Source organism: Embiotoca jacksoni, unplaced genomic scaffold (genome assembly GCF_022577435.1).
Source record: "Embiotoca jacksoni isolate LCO1_2020_lvr unplaced genomic scaffold, fEmbJac1.0.p SCAF_13, whole genome shotgun sequence".
NCBI lineage: Eukaryota > Metazoa > Chordata > Actinopteri > Embiotocidae > Embiotoca > Embiotoca jacksoni.
Genome location: NW_027185263.1, coordinates 3,213,892 through 3,232,739, shown reverse-complemented (window position 1 = coordinate 3,232,739; position 18,848 = coordinate 3,213,892). Strand labels below are relative to the sequence as shown.

The following is an 18,848-nucleotide window of genomic DNA, read 5'->3' as shown; positions in this document are numbered from 1 at the left end:
TGTATTTCAGTCCACAGCAAAAGAGAAGGCTTTTATCAGAGTCGGCAGAAACGGGGACGAGACGCCGGATGAGATCAGAGATATTCTGACGTGTAAAAGCTAATGTGGACATACGGTTAATCCATAGCACGATGGCGTATTAAAAGGATCAGGATCTCCACAAAATTACAATCAGAAAGCTCGTTTAGAATAAAAACAGAAAGTCAAGATAATTATTTAATTTACTTACGACATTTTCTTATTTCTGGATCTTTTATAATGACCACTTTTGTAACATTACAATTTTCCCTTTGGGGATTAATATCGTATTTCAGTTTTCTAATAACTGGACTTTCTTTAAAACCTTTAGGTCTGATTTGTTTGTTCTGTAGCGCCGCCTTTACTCCCTAAAGGACTATACGTGCGCCTGCCTTTTTATTTAAAGTTTTGTTTTTTAATCATTTTAGTTGTTTATTTAAATCCACATTCCTGTTTTTCTGCGTGATACACATGTCTGCATTGTTTGTGTATTTAGTTCTGTTCAATTAAGCTTCTTTACGCCCCGCATTTCTACAAATCACAACATAAAATGTCATTAAAGCTGACCGAGGCGACAGCAAACCAAAGCGCAAGCAAAGTAAAACGATGTTTTCAAAAGCATCTGACTGCATACGAGGAGTGTTACTGTACATTTCTTCCACTCTTGCTCAACCTGCTTTATGATTCATTTTATTATTAGTTTCCTCCCGCGCTTCCTATACGGCCGCGGAAGAATGTGCCTGAACTCGTCGCATCCAGTCGCGCAGTATACTTCAACAGCTACGGTTGGACAGAGTTTGACAAAGCTGGTCACTCCGGTCCAACGGTTGACCCCCCGATGAATCGCCCGCACGTCAACAATGTCTTGTTGAAATTCCTGCGTCGCGTCTCATCAAAAGCGCGGCGTCGTCTCAGGTCGCCGAGAGAGCGCTACAGTGCGTTTCCTCTTTCTGCCGGTTCAGCCGTGATGCCGCACCGCTGAAGTCGGGCTCGGGGGGGATACTAAATTCCTCGGCGATAAAGGAACGATCGTCTTTTCAGGGACCGAGGAAAAAAAGAGGCCTCGGTTTGGACAATCGAGCTTTTCACCGAGTTTCAAATCGCAAAAACGAGCAAAAAAAAAAAAAAAGTTAATGCACTTTTTATTTCCTAAGAAAAAAAAAATGACTGCGCTGTTTTAATTACGTCCATTTACATCCATTCACTCGAGCAGAAACAAAATCCGTCACTGAAACGAGTCCGTCGATCCGTCTACTGTTTGAAAAACCATCAGTCTCACGAATGGAAAACCACAAACGTCTCGGCAGCGAAACTTTCAACACCAGTTGACGTCCGTGAGGCCTCAGCTTGACTCGGGGAAACGGTCTCGCTTGCGTTGGGCCGAGGTGAATTTATCTCGTCGCGCCGGCCGGGGTTCGTTTTTTTATTTTCTTTCCTCGGGTTGAATAACATCTGAATTTGATGAGAAAATGTGCGTCGGTACGCCCGACGTTTCAACAATCATTCACGTCTCCGCGCGGCTTTTCGACAGCCGGCGTTTCACCCCGTCGTAACCGCTCGCAGCGGCTTCCGTCCGCGCGTTACCGTTGCCTAGCAACTGCGTTTTGTTTTTGTTGTTGTTTTTTGTTTTTTTTACGACTTAACCACTCGTACGCCAAAGCACACGTGTCGCAAACCCCGAGCTCACGACTTCCATTTGAACGCCCCGTAGCTTTCAACAAACAAAAGCTTTCAAGGAAAACTAATTTTAAGATATCAGCACTTCCTGCTTCACAGCGGCGACGGATCTCGCCGTCTCGACCGGGCCGATCAGAACCAGCTGGTTGTCTCTGTGCTGCTGCTGCAAATCGAAAGGAGAGTTGAGCCTTTCTCCACCTCGGCAGCGACAAGTCGGAGCGCAGATAGCAGCAACGATTTATGAGACTTTTGCAAAAAAAAACTGCTTCCTGTCCCTGTAAAAGATGTTGTTGTTGTTTTTTTTACTTCCTGGAAGCCCCCACTCGGTAGGAAGTAGGCTGCCAACAATGACATCATCATCCTGCACCAGCAGAGGTAACTGCATCCCACCAGTATCTGCACTGCACCCCCCTCCCCTCCCCCCAGCACCCCCCCCCCCATCCTCCTCCTCCTCCTCCTCCTCTCTCTGCATCCCAAAATTATGAATGTGCTGTCCTTTGAATGGATTGAATGCTCTAGCATGGACACACACACACACACACACACACACACACACACACACACACACACACACACACACACACACACACACACACACACACACGCTGACTACTAACTAACTCATGCTAGCAAAGTCCTCCTGGAAAAAGCTCAGTAAATAGGCCTCTAACCTCTCATGTGTCATGCTCTCTCACACACACACACACACACATGGGCACACACTATTACTCGTGTGTGTGTGTGTGTGTGTGTGTGTGTGTGTGTGTGTGTGTGTGTGTGTGTGTGTGTGTGTGTGTGTGTGTGTGTGTGTGTGTGTCGTGGTCTCTCTTTGTGCATGGGTGCTCCTGTTTGCTGGAGGACAACTGACTTGTTTATCTGCATACATCAGTGACATGCGCGTGTGCGTGCGCGCACACACACACACACACACACACACACACAAACAAACAAACAATGAGGCCCTCTATGCATGTGTGTGTGTGTGTGTGTGTGTGTGTGTGTGTGTGTGTGTGTGTGTGAGAGAGAGAGAGAGAGAGAGAGAGAGACGGAGAGAGAGAGAGAGATTACAGGGCTATTCACTGTGCTGTGCTGGCAGGTATTCAGTGTGTGTGTGTGTGTGTGTGTGTGTGTGTGTGTGTGTGTGTGTGTGTGTGTGTGTGTGTGTGTGTGTGTGTGTGTGTGTGTGTGTTCGCCTTTGGCTGAAGAGGTGAGTTAGAAAGAGAGAGAGAGAGAGTGGGGGGCGAGCAAGAGAGGGAGAGAAACTGATAGACGCTGGTCTGGAAAGGTGGAGGAGGAAGAAGAAGAAGAGGAGGAGGAGCGAAGGGGGGAGGGGTCAGGCTACACAGTCTTATTCGGCAACTCCCGCCAGGGCCGCGGTTGCCATGGCGACGGGGCGAGCGGAAGCAGAGCCTCCCTCGACATATCCTATTAGGGGTAAGAGAGTGAGAGAGGGAGGGGAGGGAGGGGAGGGAGGGGAGGGAGTCAAGTGTGAGAGTTTGAGAAGAGAAAGTAGAAGAACAACAATGGCGGGCGGGGAAAAAAAACTAAGATGAGATGAAAGTGTGTGTGTCGGTTCTGGGAGAAAATAAAATCAGAGACTGCAAAAAGAGTTATCTGCTAACTTTTAGCTGTCAAAGCCCTAACGAGGCTCCGGAGTGACCTTTGACCTCGTTTCTGTCATACTGACAAGCGCCAGTTAACGCGTTTCCTTTTTTCTCTTCTTTTGCCCGCAACTTTTCTTAACTCTTCGTTTCCAAACCGCTGTTATATATTACATATATATATTATATCTTATAATATTTTGGGGGATTTCTAAAACGCTCAAAGTTTTGGGGGGGCTGCTTATATAAACAAGTTACAGACCTAAAGTTACTTTATGAGTCAAATCTACAGAGAAATAATCTGCAGCCATTTTGAAAAGTTAAAGTTATTGTCTCGTCTTTTTAGTGGTGAAAATGTGCTGGTTTTCATCTCACGTAACGGCTCAACTAAATACCAATGAATTGAAGAAGTCAAAACCCTTTCGTTTTGATATTTGTAATTTTTTCCCCCTTCATTTCCTGTCTGCGCTTTGACTTTCGGGGCTGCATACACAAAGAGTTTTTTGAATATTTTCTATAAACAATCACCACTCAAAGCTTTCAGACTGTTATTTACAAGAATTACTTCCTGTTTAAACAATGGATTAAAAAAAGCCGGCAACAGGCAAACCAATCATCTCGGCTTGGACTTATTGTTTGTTTACAGTGATGCGAATGAGTTGGTATGAAAGTAATAATAATAACAATAATAAAAATAATAATAATAAAAGTTAAATTGAGTGAAGTCGAGCGGGACGTTTAAGGCTCCCAGCGGAGTGAATACCAGGAGGATCTGCTTCCTGGAGACTTTATCTGTGGACAGGAAACTCCACTCCCCTTGGTTGGAGACAGTCGCAGAGGTGTGGTCAACACACACACACACACACACACACACACACACACACACTCTGCTTAATGATCCCTTACGCAATGCTACTCCACCCAGCCCCCACCCTTCACTAACCCAAACCACACCACAACACACCATATACAACACATTGGGCTCCAGCAGACCCCTCCCTCCTCCCTCCTCCCCTCACGGCCTCATGTGAACATAATTCAGCTTTTTATCTCAAATATAAGATGTTTTTAATTCAGCCAATCAGGAGGTTTCATTTCTAACAGCAATCAAAGTCGGACGGTCTCTTCACAACCCCGACCGACCTCCCAAAGCTTCACCGTGACTCTCTGCGCTGTACATTATCTTGCAGTACGTTCTTGTGTTCAGTCCAGTAAATGATCTACTGAGGCAATCAATAAAAATGAATAACTGTGTAACTGGAAAAATGGAAAATAAACACTGGAAGCAACTCAGATCGGATCTTCCAGGAATGTGTCTTTCATTATCCACTAGAATTTTCCTAATTCATTCTGCTTTTCTTTTCTCTTTTTCTTTTCTTTTTTTTTTGCATATTTCAATAGTTCTGGCAACAGAAAATATGAGAACAGACAATCTAAGTGTATAGTCAACAGTTAATAAACAATAAAAGGTACGTGTAAAGTATAAAAAAAAATAGAGTTGGAAGTTGCATGCATGTATATTGCAAAATTAACAGGCCCAAGTACTGAACTTTGCGGAACGCCACACATCATGTTGGTATATTTGGACGTGTAGTTGCAGAGTTTCTGTCACCGAGACAAAAGCACACATATAAGAAACATTTTGTTGTATAATTAACATCCTAGAGTTTATATTTTTAAACCCTTCTTTGTTTATTTTTAAACTGTAAACAAAAACAAATAAAAAAAACGACAACGCTTGAATCGCGTCAGCAGCTGATGCAGCCATGTAACATTTCTTTTTAGTGCAGCTGCTGTAAACGGGAGGTGAGACTGGATTTATAACCCGCTTAGAAAAGCAAGTTGGCCGAGTACGTAAGAGCAGGTCTGTTGTAAATGTTGGCTGAGCAAATCTGACCTTTGGTGCAATTCCTAGCAGGTACGATGCAGCTGTTTCCGTTATAAGAAAAGCCAAAGACGTGGTCAGCACAAAGTTAAAACAACAGAGGAGCAACAGCTGAACGCGGCTGATGTATTAATGGAAATGCGTGTTAAAGCAGAGGGCTGACATTATCTGGAAAATCAGCAGAATGTGCGACCTTGTTAAGATAACATTTAAAGTTGAGGCTCTTTTCTTTCGGTTTTTTAAACTTGCTGACTTCTGCAGTGACGGCTAATCCGATCAAAATCAGCTTTTGTATCCAAATGACAAGCAGCAGCATCTCGACATCTCTTTCCCGGATAGCTAAGAGACGACAGATAGCACCTATCCGATGTCGGAAAACGCGATTAATCATAGCGACTGAAGTACATGTGACTTATTAGCCTGTGCAAAAGGTGAAAAAGAAGGTTTATTTCACCTTAACAAGAAAATATATCAACTATTCATTTCTCAATTAAGTCTTTAAAGACCGTTTCATCCACACTAAAGCACAGCTCTGCACACTGCATATACATTTACGTCTTGGAGGTTTTGCCAAACAAACCTGAACCCAATCTTAAACCAAACGTGAACCCAAACGAAGACAAACCGTAACACGTGTAACTGCATTGTAACCAAACTGGGAACACGATACCTAAAAAAAAAACACAGCTGCATTTTCAAAACTATCAAAACTAACGTGACCTGACCGTGTGACCCCGGGAGCACAATTTCTACACACTGATGCTAAATCCTGACTTCAAAAACACAGTCTACCGGGACGCAGCTGTATATATTTTTCTTAAAGTTATAGAGACACTATACGGTACGTGAACATCAGCCAAGAATGAAAAACAGGCCGGTTTCCTGCCCCGCATGCGACTTCCCTCCTGAATTTATCTCCTATCGCTGCTTCCCAAACAGACCACTCCCTGCTTATTAGACCCGGTCACTCTGCCTATCCCACATTCTCACATACCATCACAAAAGCAAATCTAAGCCTGCACCCGGTGTTGACTCTGGATTTTGGGGATTTTGGAGATTGCACGGTCACGTGGTGCTCTCAAAACTTGCTCGGCACGTGAAGGGTCATTTCTGTCAAAGAACGATAATCGTTTTCATGGCTACTTGTGCTTGGAGCAGCGTTACGACTGTCTGCACTAACAAAAATGACCATGTCAGTCTTTTTTGTAGCTGTCACAGAAATGTGAAATTTGTTGTTTTATTTTGGCGGAGTCCACAGACTGTTTCCTGTTGTGTTTAACGGCCAATCAAACGAGAAGGAGAGCTGATTGATTTTGATTAGACACGATAGGCATCCCCCCATCTTGGATAATTTTTTTCAGTTAGAGTTCAGTTTTTCTGTTTTCTGTGAAGACTAACAACATCTGAGATAAAAAAAAAAAAAAAAAAAAAAATATGCAATACGTGAATGAAAATATCCTGAAGAAGTTTCTAAAAACTAAAAAGGCCCGTTAGCATTGTTAGCTTTTCCTATTAAAAACCAAAGGGAAATGCTAGCCTCCGTCTGATTCTCCCTGTGAGTTAACGTCATAGAAAACAAAACGAATAGATTGAACGCAACACCGCCGAGGACAAAATGGACGGCAGTGCTAATCCTGCAGCGCAGCCTGTCCTTATCTGACCGTCCACACCCTGTCCACCTCCACGCTTGTATCTCCCCTCTGCACTTCTTCTTCACCATCTATGTCCTCACTGTCAAATTGTTTATTATTCTTCCTATTTCCTGCTTTTCATTAAGTCTTTTTCTCTCGTCACAGCTGACGACACCCTCCCCCTCCTTTTCCTGTACGTAGGTTGGAGGTAACGGCTGCTTATAGCGTGCCTTGTGACTCCGATGAGCCTCACCTTATCATTACCGCTCACGCCCTTCATTGTATATCGTGCTCGGTCTCTGATTATAACAGGGCGCACAGTGAAAGCTAGAAATGTCAAAAGGTGTAGCAACTTGCCAGCGCTGCCAGCCGTGCAAACACTCCCGTGTATTCACCAGTTATGATTATATTTAATTCGCGTACAGAGGTCTCGCCACCCAACATTGTGTCCATAATGAGGATGGAAACTATAACTAGCCAGGAGACAAACTAATAATAGTCATGAGGGAACAATAAGTATACTTACTGAAGCACAGATGGGTAAAATGATCTTGATGTTCTCAGAATACAGAATTAAAGGTATAATCCACAATTTATATGTGCGACAAGCCACTAGAAGAAGGTGTTTTAATTCAGGACAAACACCAAACTATGTATATTTTCTGATGCTGTTACAATGATTCCTAACATTTTTTTGCTTATTCAAAACCGTGTTTACTTGTGAACCCTCTGAGAAGCTCCATCGTGGAGTGATTTAAACTTCTCAGATGATTTCATTTTAGAGGCCCAAAGAGATTAAACTTTATAGCAGAAAATCCCACAAAATAAGCATAATTTGTTTTAGTATTGAGCCTTTAATTGAGTTGATTCCAAACACTTCTGCAGAGCTAAATCCTTTGAAGATGAAATCCTAACTTGCAGGTATTATCAGATACACATATTTGACTGTGCGTATTTTAAGATGAACTAGACATCTATCAAATTAATGTAGTATAATAAAGAGGTCCAGGCATCTTTGACCACTTTGGCATTTGCACGATCAAAGCGGCAAAAGACAAATAAAATGTCATCAAACCATCAGTCCAAAAAAATGCAGCTAAGCATGTTAAAAAAAAATAATAATAATGACACCATTTGCCAAACACGGGCTGATTTGACGAACAGAAACACCCATTCAGAACAGACACTCGCCAACAAAGACATGACCTAATAACTTTTTTTATGGTGAAGCGTTCCAGTTTTCTTTCGTCTCCGCCCAGTCAATTTGTCAAGCCATGATTTGAAGGCTTCGACGACACGCATTGTCGTGTTGAGCAGCAGTAATCCGCCATCAATATCATATCAATTAAACAATGGAAGTAAATTTGATTGCCAGCTGTGCAACTAGATATTGTTCCCTGATGATTAAAAGAAGAATCTACGGGGAAAATGATCTGGATTATAATTTATATCATTTCAAATCCTCTGAGAAATGTGTGTCTGAGAAAATAAAAGAAGAGAAGTTCATTAAAAGTTATGGGCGCTCCTCCCTCTGCAGAAAAAAAACTCCCCGGTGTAAATCCTAAACTCTGCACTTGATTTATGAGAAAACGGTCATACCAAAATAGTTCGATCCCGAGATATAAAACCGCCGGGGAGACGTGGAGGGAAACCCGAGCAGAGAGGGGGGGTTCGCGCGAGAGTTTTTCTCCCCAAAAACGATTCACAGTCTCTTGTCAGGACTCCTCGGCGCTGCTGTGACCTCTGACCTCCTCGCTATTTGTTTCGTGGAACTTGTTCTGCTGATGCGCTGCCTGGAAGTCACTCAGGATTAAATCAAAAGATCAACTCTGCGACTCGAAATGCAAAAAAAAAAAAAAAAAAAACGCAAAACGTCAACACACTTTGAGAGCAATAAAGAGTTTGTTTGTAAAGTGTGATTAACGACTTTCCACTTTTTAGCCACCCCTTTTTAACCATCAGCAGCCCTTACTTTAATGACATCATATCCACAGAGCGGATATTCCACCCCAGTGTTATAGGATTGCTCAAAGGCTCCACGGCAGTCAGGTCTCATTCCCTTTTCACTGTCCAGATAGTTCCGGCTGGACTGGAAAATGCTGACCTTGCAGTCAAATACCTGCAGCATCAGCCCTCAAGTTAACGTTGTGCTAACTTGAAATTCACAAGCCAATAATATAATCAGTTATTCTTTTATTTGAGTAAAAATGCCAAAACAATTGTTTTAGCTTCTTAAATCTGAGAATTTGCTCGTTTCCTGTCTTTGTAAACTGAATATCTTTCAGACTTGGACTGCCGGCTGTACTAAACAAGCTACATGACATCATCCTGTCACTGTGTTTTACATTTTTGGATGACCCATTGACGAGTTAGAAAAAAAACAACATTTGATCAAGTAACAAAATGTTTTTCTTTTTGAACAAAAACCTAAAAATGAAGTAGGTCTGATCAAATCTCTAAAATAAATAATACGTTTTGTGATTCTGGTTTGCTTGCGAGGATCTGGCACAGTGTGGCACATGATGATGATGATGATGATGATGATGATTGTTTAGGATACGCAGCAAAAGAGGAAGAATGGAAGAATAAGTAGAAGAGTTGGCTAACTAGTGTGCTGAATAAAGGAAACTGCTTCAAGAAAGCCTCAAACTACATCAAGAGATCATAAAGTTCAAGAAACTTAAACCATCTGATGTCCCCGAGCCTTCATCGCAACCATCACCGATCTCCTCCTCTTCCTCATAAACACACCGACTACCATGCAGAGCTTTCATCCCTCCTGCTGCGCTCGTACATCTCTGTAATCACTCCTCCGTCAATTCCGCTGTCGCACTTCCCTCCTCCATCTCTTCATCATCACTTCATCCCGTCGCTCCGAGCTCCGCCCACAAATCCAGAGTTTCCATTTCACTCCATCCTTCGATGTCTTTCTGCATCCTCATTGATGGGGAAACTCCCCGCGTCTAATGTCATCTCAGAAAATGAAGCCCCTGCTAATTCTGATCAAGTTTGTGGCAACAGAGCAGAGCAATGACTGCTATTAGTCAGAAGTAGGATCCAGTGTCACAAAACAAAAAGGCACAAGTAGGATTTTTTTTTTTTATATATATATATATATATATATATATATATATATATTTCATCATGCTGTTTGAATTCCACATTTTCAATTTTATAGAGCAGGCAGCGTATTCGAAGTCACAACGCCGGAGCTCGTCTGGTGTTCTCAAAACACTTTTTGAAAAACGTCCTTGTTGTGTTTCTGTCTTTGTAAGCAGGATTTAAAAAAAAAAAAAAAAAAAAGCAAAATAAATGAAATCCGGTAAACAGAAGAGGTTTGGAGCGACTCATTCAATATACATTGAATTGATTACGTTTGAGTTTGTTTGCTGATGTGATCCTGAAGTGGAGCCCAAAAAACGATCTTTTAGCAATAACGTGGGGAAATGAGATCACTTTCACATAAAACAAACAAAAAATGCCGCGTATGAGACGAGAAAAACAGAAGCTCGTTGTTGACCTTGCATAAGAGGCGAATACCTCGAGGTGGTCATTCACGAAGAGCACTGCGCTGCTGCAGAACCACACCGGACACGTTGTCGCGTGTCCACGCCGAACATCGAGCTTTATGGTGCGGCGCTAAGACGTGTAAACGTTTTGGATTTCTGTTCTCTACTTGGGAAAGAAATGCCACAACTCACACTCTCAAATAAAGTGTGGTAACTTTGGAAACGTGTGCTCATGCTTGCAAGCAGCCGAACAAGTGAAAGAAAAGGTTAAATTCCCGCTGCAATGTTTCAGGGAAGGTACTTGATCTCTGAATGAAGCTGGTCACTTGACAGACAGACAGACAGACAGCAGGACATGGGGAGAAAGTCTGGGATGCCAATGCAGGTAATATAAATTATGTATGTGTGTATTATGATGATACAAACCGCCGGTGATGTTGAGGAGTCTGATAAGCGTTAAAAATGAAGGATCATATCTCATCTGATAAACAACACGCTCCCACCAGCACAGCAACACACTGTTCTGTCCTCTTCACTCGAAAAATATTCGGGAGATTACTCGTTGTTTAGCAACGTTGTCATTTCCCCCTGATTTTAGTAATCAACGCGAGTCCGAGGTTGTTATTACAGACAGAAATGACGGAGAAAACTACGAAAGCAAGATCTCGGCTGCGACTAAAAGCAGCTTTTCCTTGGAGATTTGAAAAAAAGCTCTGATCTGCAAATTGCTTCCGTGTTTGCTGCTAATTCTTAGAAATTAAGCAAATATTAAATTCAGATCAAATCCCGAAGCAGGAACTTCAGAAGTGAAGAGTAAATATTTGAAGCTTGTTGGAGCCAGATGAAGTCGTAGCTTCCTCCTCCTCCCGTTTCTGTCTGACTTGAACACTGTTTGTACTTGGCGTGAACTCGACGTGGTCCAACACGTCTGACGCCGGTCGCTGCTCACACCCACCGGACTTCTCCTACATCCATCTGTCAATCAAAACCATCAGCTTCCTCAACCCCCCTCCCTCCCCCATCTAATTAATCAACCAATCACCTCCATCCAACCCCGCCTCCCCCCTCCCCCTCCCCCTCCCCTCCCCCCTGCTCACCGTGCACTCCATCTCCTCTGGCTCTGATTTGATCTGTACAGAGGGCATCTCTTCTTCCTCCTCCGCCTCCTCTTCCTTCCTGTCTTCCTCCTTCACCCTCACCGACTGTGTCGTCACTTCCTTCAGCTCCTCCTCGCCCGATCCTTCCTCCTCCTTCTTCTTCTTCTTCTTCTTGTCCCCCCGCGACGGCCGAGGCCTGGTCGCCGGCTCCTCCTTCTTCTTCTTCTTCTTCTCCTCCTCTTCCTGGACCGCGGGTGACGACGACGACGACGGCGGCGGTTGTTGCTGTTGTTGTTGTTGTTGTTGTTGCGTCGGGGCGCTCTGCTTGGCCGGGCTCTTCTGCCTCTTCCGGGCGCTGACAGCACTCTTCTTCTGCTTTGGAGTCGACTGGCACTGAGGAAGAGGAGAAGAGATGATCAGAAATAGAAGGAAGGTGGGAGGGAGATAGGAAAGGGGGAAGTGAGGAGAGGAGGTGATGAGGGGGTTGCTGAGGAGGAAGAAAGGGGGTGGGGAGAAATGCAGGGGTGGAAGAGGGAGGGGTGAGACCAAGGTACAAAAACTTCCAGGCCAGAAGGAGGAAGAGTGTGAAGAAGGTAAGAGGAGTCGAACGGAAAGGGAAAAAGGAGGAAAGAAAGAAGGAAAAATGTCAGGTAGGAGAGGAAGCAAAGACAGGAAATGGCCCAAAAAAAAAAAAAACTCCAAGAAATTACCTTTTTTCTAAAAAAAAAAAAAAAAAAAAAAAAAAGCCAGCTAGACAAGACCTCTTCTATAAAAACACAAATCCACCAGAAGAGGGGGTAAAAACACACAACAAACACACACTCTGCTTACAAGAGATAGAAAATATTGAAAAAGGAAGAGCCAAGAGGAGGCAAAGAGAGAAACAAAAGGCCTGATCCTGAGGCGGCCAGTGAGGGAATGAGAGCAAAAGAGAAATAACAGAGAGGGGAGCAGGGAGGAGTAGCCGTGAACTGACCCCTCCCTCCCTTTCAGTGGCAGGCAGGCCGACACACCCTTTTCTGGAAGCCGAGCGAGAGACACACACACACACACACAGAAACAGAGAGAGAGAGAGAGAGGAGTGCCAAGGCAGAGGGACTCCACACACACTTTTAATAATGCTCACACCCCTTCTCCGGTTCAATTTTCTCTCCATTTCCACTTCCTTTTTTTCAGCAACATAAATTTGCTACTTCAGACTGATGAGAAATGTTCGACAAATAAAACTAACTTCAGCAGAGTTTGAGGAGCGGTGCCAAAAATGTCTACAGATAAAAGAAAATCATCTACTCGAAGGCTTCCTGTGGATCCCAGCACAACTTGACCTACATTTGAAGAAAGTCGGGGGACATTTCGATTTTTAAAAATACGTCTCTTATGCTACAATTTCTACTGGTTTTTTGTTTTTTTTTCATTTAACAAAACAAGACATTGTTCTCAAATGTGAAACTCTGAAGGTCAACGAGCAGTCGTGGAAGGATTTTGTTTTAAATTAAGAGTAAATTTGGGAGAATAGTATCCGAGCAAGCTGAGGTGAATCACAGAGTACAGGCCACTTGTATTTATTAGTAGTGTTTCTCCCAATTAAACAGCAATAATAACATATAATGAAACAGATATGAGGCAAATAATGATCAAATGAAGAGAAGAGAAGTTGTTCTCATTAGGAAAAGCTGGACACTGCAGTGTTTTTTGTTACATAACTGGTTAATTCATTATATATCCTGTTCAAAAGTTTACTCATTAAGGTGAATTTAAGCTTTGCAGTTGTTTATTGTCATCATGTAATTTCAGTCTTCCAACACAAAATCAGTACGACAATTTAATTTAAATGCAAGCAATGACCTCTGATCAGTATTTAGAATTTATATTTTCGTCGTCCCACTTTGTCGCCATACCGCGACCTGCTACCGGGGTCACGCACCACAGTTTGGACACTGCTGATTTGCACAAGTGGAAGTTGTTTGAATCTTTTAAAAAAAAGATGCAGTTCTTTCTTTTGTTGTTCCCCTTTGAGTTCAGCTGATGTAAAAGCAGTAACTTGCGTCTTCAAAGAGGAATTTAGAGCTGTGGTTTTACAACGAAATCGGACTTTGTGACATCAGCACTTCCACTACTAATATAAATAGTTGAACCTGAACACAGGTTGTCCAGCACGGCTGATGGTGCGTTCATGAGCGACCGGAAAGTGAGAAGTTTCTTAGCTCCGAGCGGAAGAATTCACCTGAACTACCTGTCTGAGGCCTCAAGCGTGTGTTGCCCTACAAGGCGTTTAAATAGAAAGTATTTAAAGGTAATAGTTAGAAAAGGATTAGTAGTTTCAGGTCAAGGTAAAATAAAATGTGGGTCACTTCTAAACCACAAGTGCTTTCACCAGATTTGTTTTACCGACACAAAGCTGTTGATTTAGGAGGGGAAGAAAATGTGATTATTACTCTGGAAATCTGAGATATTTCAATTGTTTATAAAAAAAAAAATTTAAAAAAAATAAAAACATTTTAAAGTCTAAAGAGAGAAAACTCCACGTCAGCATTAATGACATCATCCTGTCACGGTCACACCTGTTTGTGTTTTGTTGCTTTTTTGTTTACCGTGTTTTGTTCTGCCCGTGAAGGCACACAGAGAGGCTATAAGCCGCGGCAGCGCGTTTGCCGGCCGGCATGTGACCCGGCCCCAGCGGATTCCAGAGCGAGGTGGGGCCTCGGCCAATCAGGACTGGGTGTGGCTGCAAGCACCGCCCCTCCCACACACACACACACACACACACACATAGAGAGAGACAGGACAGACACTGGTCTCTCAGTCCTATTGTGAGGGGACAGAGCCCCCTCTGTGTCTCTAAACAAAGGTAAAGGCAGCTTGATGCCTCACCTTCCCACCCCCCACCCCCACCCCACCCCCACCCCCGCACGCCCAGCAACCCACACACAGCTGTGGTCTGAAATTACAACCATGAACCCTCCATGAAAAAATTTCAACTATCTTGTGCTTTATGTGTCCATTTTGTGTCTTGGGACCATAAGGAACTTTTTTTTTTTTTTCTAGAGACACCAGAAATAAACAGGAATGCACTGCAGCTCCAAGATCAGTTACAAACAGTTCAACTTTGTCATTCGTTTTATTCTGCCACGTTTTCTGCGATAAGGTACTTTTCACTTGACGTAAAAGGACGTAGGTCAACTCTATTTACATGTAGAAAAACAAAATACTATTTTACAACAAATTTCCACGTTTTACCGCTTGTTCTTTTCCACTTATTTTTCAGGTCACTGTTTCGGGAGTTTGTTTTTTTTCCAACCTTTTGTTTTTAAAATGATCTCATTATCACCTCTTGTCCTCTGTGATTGACCACTCTCACCTGCCATTCATACTGCGTCTGCCTACTCTCTTATACAGAAGTCACGTGAATGAAAAAAGCTGATCAGATCACTTGTAAATTCAAACCCCCAAAGGAAATGTCGACCTATTGGCTGTTGTTGAATTGAATCTTCAGGGTGCTGCCTCTACATCTTCTCATCTTGATATTTAAGAAGTTTGTGGGAGTGTTTTTGCAAGTTAAAGTAAAAATCAAATTTTAAAAATCAAATTTTCCACTCAATCAGTTTGATACCCTTCAATTAGCGCTTGGTTTTTTTTTTTTTTAGCTTTAAAAGTACAGTTGTTGACACTTTGTGGGCGAACGTCAGAACATCTTGAGGAGGGAGGATTTGTTTTTGTCTGCTGAAGAGCAAAAACTCTTCCAACTGCTTGAAGTCAAACACACTTTAATTAAACTTCCAAAGTCCTTTTTCCATTAACCTCAAATTATTCTTATCTATTCCACCACTTTCTTGAGAAAACAAACCACTATTAGAAGTTGTACACTAATAAACACAGACAAGCTACTGCATATCTTCTGATTTGGCTTGTTAGCATTATAAAAGCTGCTAATTAGCATCAAACACAAACAGCTGAGGTGGCTGCTTTAGTTTGCAAGTGTTCAGGCATAAAGTATTCGACACTAAGATTTTGGGAAATCAGGAATTTCTGAAATGGTTTTTATCCAATCATCAAGTAAAGTAGAAGTTCAACTTTGGTTCTGCCGGCAGCAGAGCGAGAAAAGTCGACAAAATTAATCTCGTAACCGACGGCGATCAGTCTAGTAGTTGTTGAGATATTCGATCAACAGGCGGTCGTGCTGCTACTAAAAACAGTTCATTCTCATATTTTAGAATATTTTACCTTTTCCTGAACTTGGCCGGGCATCTTTCCAGACTTCCTAACGAACTCTTACCACGTACAGAGTTCAGCAGATATCTGTTGAAAACTATTTTGGATTGAACGCTTTGCAAGCAGACCCGGATCAAATAAGATTTGCAAACAATTCCTCTACGTATGTTTGAACCTAATCTGGATCTCCAGCCGGGTGGCGTTCGGCGCTCCAGGACAAGATCAGAACGCATTAATCTACAGACACCAAACTGAGATTTTCATTCATCTGCACTTTTTTTTTTTTTTTTTTTTTTTTCCTCTGAGTTGCGCTCCAGCTTACAGATCACACCCGGTTTACCTCTCCAATTAGAAGGAAACAAACACCGAGGATCTTCTGCAAATCCGACTTGATCCACATCTGCTCTCTGACGAGGCACCGAAGGGGAAGAGGAACGAGCGGGGAGCCGAGAGTTGTGTGTGTGAGGAGCAGCACTAACGAATAGTGATAGCCGCAGAGTCTGAGAGTTGTGTGCGCATGTTGTGTGTATAAATGAGGAACGACAAGATGTGTGTGTGTGTGTGTGTGTGTGTCTATCCCCAGGATAGAGGAGGGGTCCCACTGTGGAGTTCCAGGAATAAAGAGGGTGGGGTGGGTGTGACCCCTGTCAGCCTCTGATCCTACCACGGGAAGTTGGGGTGGGGGAAGAGAGAGGAAGACGACGAGGACCGAAGAACAGACGGGCGGACCTTTACGGACCCTTGACACTTCATAGCAGCGAACCTCTTCGTGACCCGACCCACATTCAAACTGATTTCAGATCCGCGCAACGACCCTGATCGGACAACAAAGTCCTCGAGAAAACAAATACGCCAACATGTTGAATTGCTGAAAAGTTCCCACGAAGGAAAAATATCGACCGAGCTGGTCAGAAACGCGATGAGAGCCGATGTTACCAAATGTTAAAGAAGCTACGGCTCGAGGCAAATTCATCAGTGCAGGCTGAAGCAAAGATGCGTTCAAAGCCCAAAATTGGAAACTGTGCAAATCCCCTTTGTGAATGTCGAGTGAAAAGAAAGTAAGAGAAAGAAGTAGAATCCCTGGTTATATTTGTGTGCACGTTCTAGTGGCGAGCGCAATGCCAGCGGAAGTGCGAAAAAAAAATACTTGTGGATCTACCTCGTGATTTGGATCCACTCAAAACTTTGACAGGCTTGTCTTTGCCCAATGCTCCAACCTTCCGCCGAGTTTAACGAAAATTGGGTGTTGAGTTTTCCCGTCACCATGGTGACAAACAAACAAACCTTTTTTTTTTAGCGAAGTTACTACGGTGCATGTATGACCTCGAACAAGACAAACAATCATATGTTGTTTTTGTGCATTCTACGTTTTGTATATTTGAAGACCAAGTTGTTCCGCTAACGAGCTGAATATAACAAAACCGCTCGTTTGAAGATAAAGCCAGTTTCAAGTTAAACATCTCCCTCTAGTGGGCAACACAGCGTATTACATTTTTGTTACAGTTGCGGTATCTTTTTCTGGTTTTGCATTGAGCTTTTTTCAGTCTGTTGCGCTTCATATTTATGGATTTCATGTACACACTAAAAATCTTGTAATTGAAAATAAACAAGCAATATAAAAAAAAAAATTAATAATAATACAAAAAAAAAAAAAAATCTTTTAAAAAAGCAGCTCCCTCTGGTGGACAACACAAACATTTCCTTTTAGTTTTTTGGAACTGGTATTTTTTTTTAAGTAGTAGTCATATTTCTGTGTAAATATGCTATATTTGATCACACTGTAAAAAAAAAAAAAAAAATAAAGATGAAGTGGTGGACCACGTATTTAAATCTCCAGCAGCGTCAAACTTGTGCAACATGAGTGGAAAAGAAGAATTAAGGATCAACCATGTTTTTTGCAGCCGATTTGACGGCAGAGCATGACGGAGGGCAGAATCAATGCCGACAAAACAAGCCATCTGAAGAGGTCACTTAGTGCTGCGGCAACTTGTGAATAATCACAAGAAATCAGTCGCAGGCCTGAAAATAACTATGAGTGGACCTCAGGCCAAAAATGATTATGGGAAAAACCTCCCTGACTGTAAATCAGGAATAGAAGAGTGATTTGTTGTGGAGTCATTATGCAGTCACGTCACTGTGCTTCAAAACAGGCCAATCTCAACATTTAAAAAAAAAAAAAATCTATTTTTATCCGGTGACGGCTGACTGAGCGTGAACTGAACGCTCTGCTTCACCCTCGTACGATACCACACATTCACACCCGTTCAGAACAACCGGTCTGCTACTGCCGAGCTGATGAGGACAACCGTGTTGGAAGTTTCTGAGTGTTTTTTTTTTGTTGTTTTTTTTATTCATTTACTTTCTGTAAATTTAACACCATGTGCGTTTAGATCATTTTCTGTCCAAAAACAGATCAGCAGGAAAAAAATGTTAAAAATATCTCGTGATTGTCATTTTTCTGATGCAGTAGATAGTGGGGAGAATAAAACAGATGTGATGGAGCCTTAACAGGAAGGATGTTGGATGAACAAAAAAAAAAAATTACAGCTCCCAAACATTTAGACATAAAAGAATACACTAAGAAAAGTAAAGGTTAGCAGCAAACTCTGTTTTTTTTGTATGATTATGTCTTACTTTCACCTGTTCCAGCTCTGCAGTGGATATAAAGGTTCGTTTTTGTATTTTAATTTGACAACTGCATTCAAAAGATATGTAATTACACAACTTACACAAGAACGCTCAAACTGGGTTTTAATGTACCTGAATTCATAATTTAGTTCGTAGTAATGGTCATTTAATTGTGGCTTATAAATACTTGATGTGAACTTGTGCTCACTACCAACCTGCTGCTGTACTGTGTTGATAAAATCAGGAAAAAAAAAAAAAAAATCAAATTAAATACAGTTTAAAATACACATTTCTTTAAATATGGTGTTATGTGGATCTACTCTTAAAACTCGGGGAGTCGTTTATTCTTCCGTGACGGACTTTTAATCATACCCAGAGGATCCAGAAGATAATGAAAATAACTGCAACTGCGATAATTCGTTGGCCAATTGAAAACCATTAAAACGTGAACACGGCAGGACTCACTGTAAAACACTTGGTTAGCTGACTTTTTACAGTGTGCGTGAGCGAGAGAGGGTGGGACGGAGTGACTATCTGGGTCAGCGCTCTCCTCTCTGTCATTGCTGCCTCTCTCCAAACCCCGCCGGCCTTCT

The 18,848-nt window shown here is 42.4% G+C and overlaps 1 protein-coding gene across 2 annotated transcripts in view; it reads right to left on the bottom strand.

Moving 5' to 3' along the window:
* Nucleotides 1–18,848, bottom strand: part of klf8 (Kruppel like factor 8) — a 62,480-nt gene that overhangs the window by 22,567 nt on the left and 21,065 nt on the right. For both annotated transcript variants that reach the window (XM_069145936.1, XM_069145935.1), the window contains exon 2: nucleotides 11,419–11,811. In XM_069145936.1, the coding sequence (XP_069002037.1) occupies nucleotides 11,419–11,811 (393 nt within the window). The remainder of the gene's footprint in view (nucleotides 1–11,418; nucleotides 11,812–18,848) is intronic.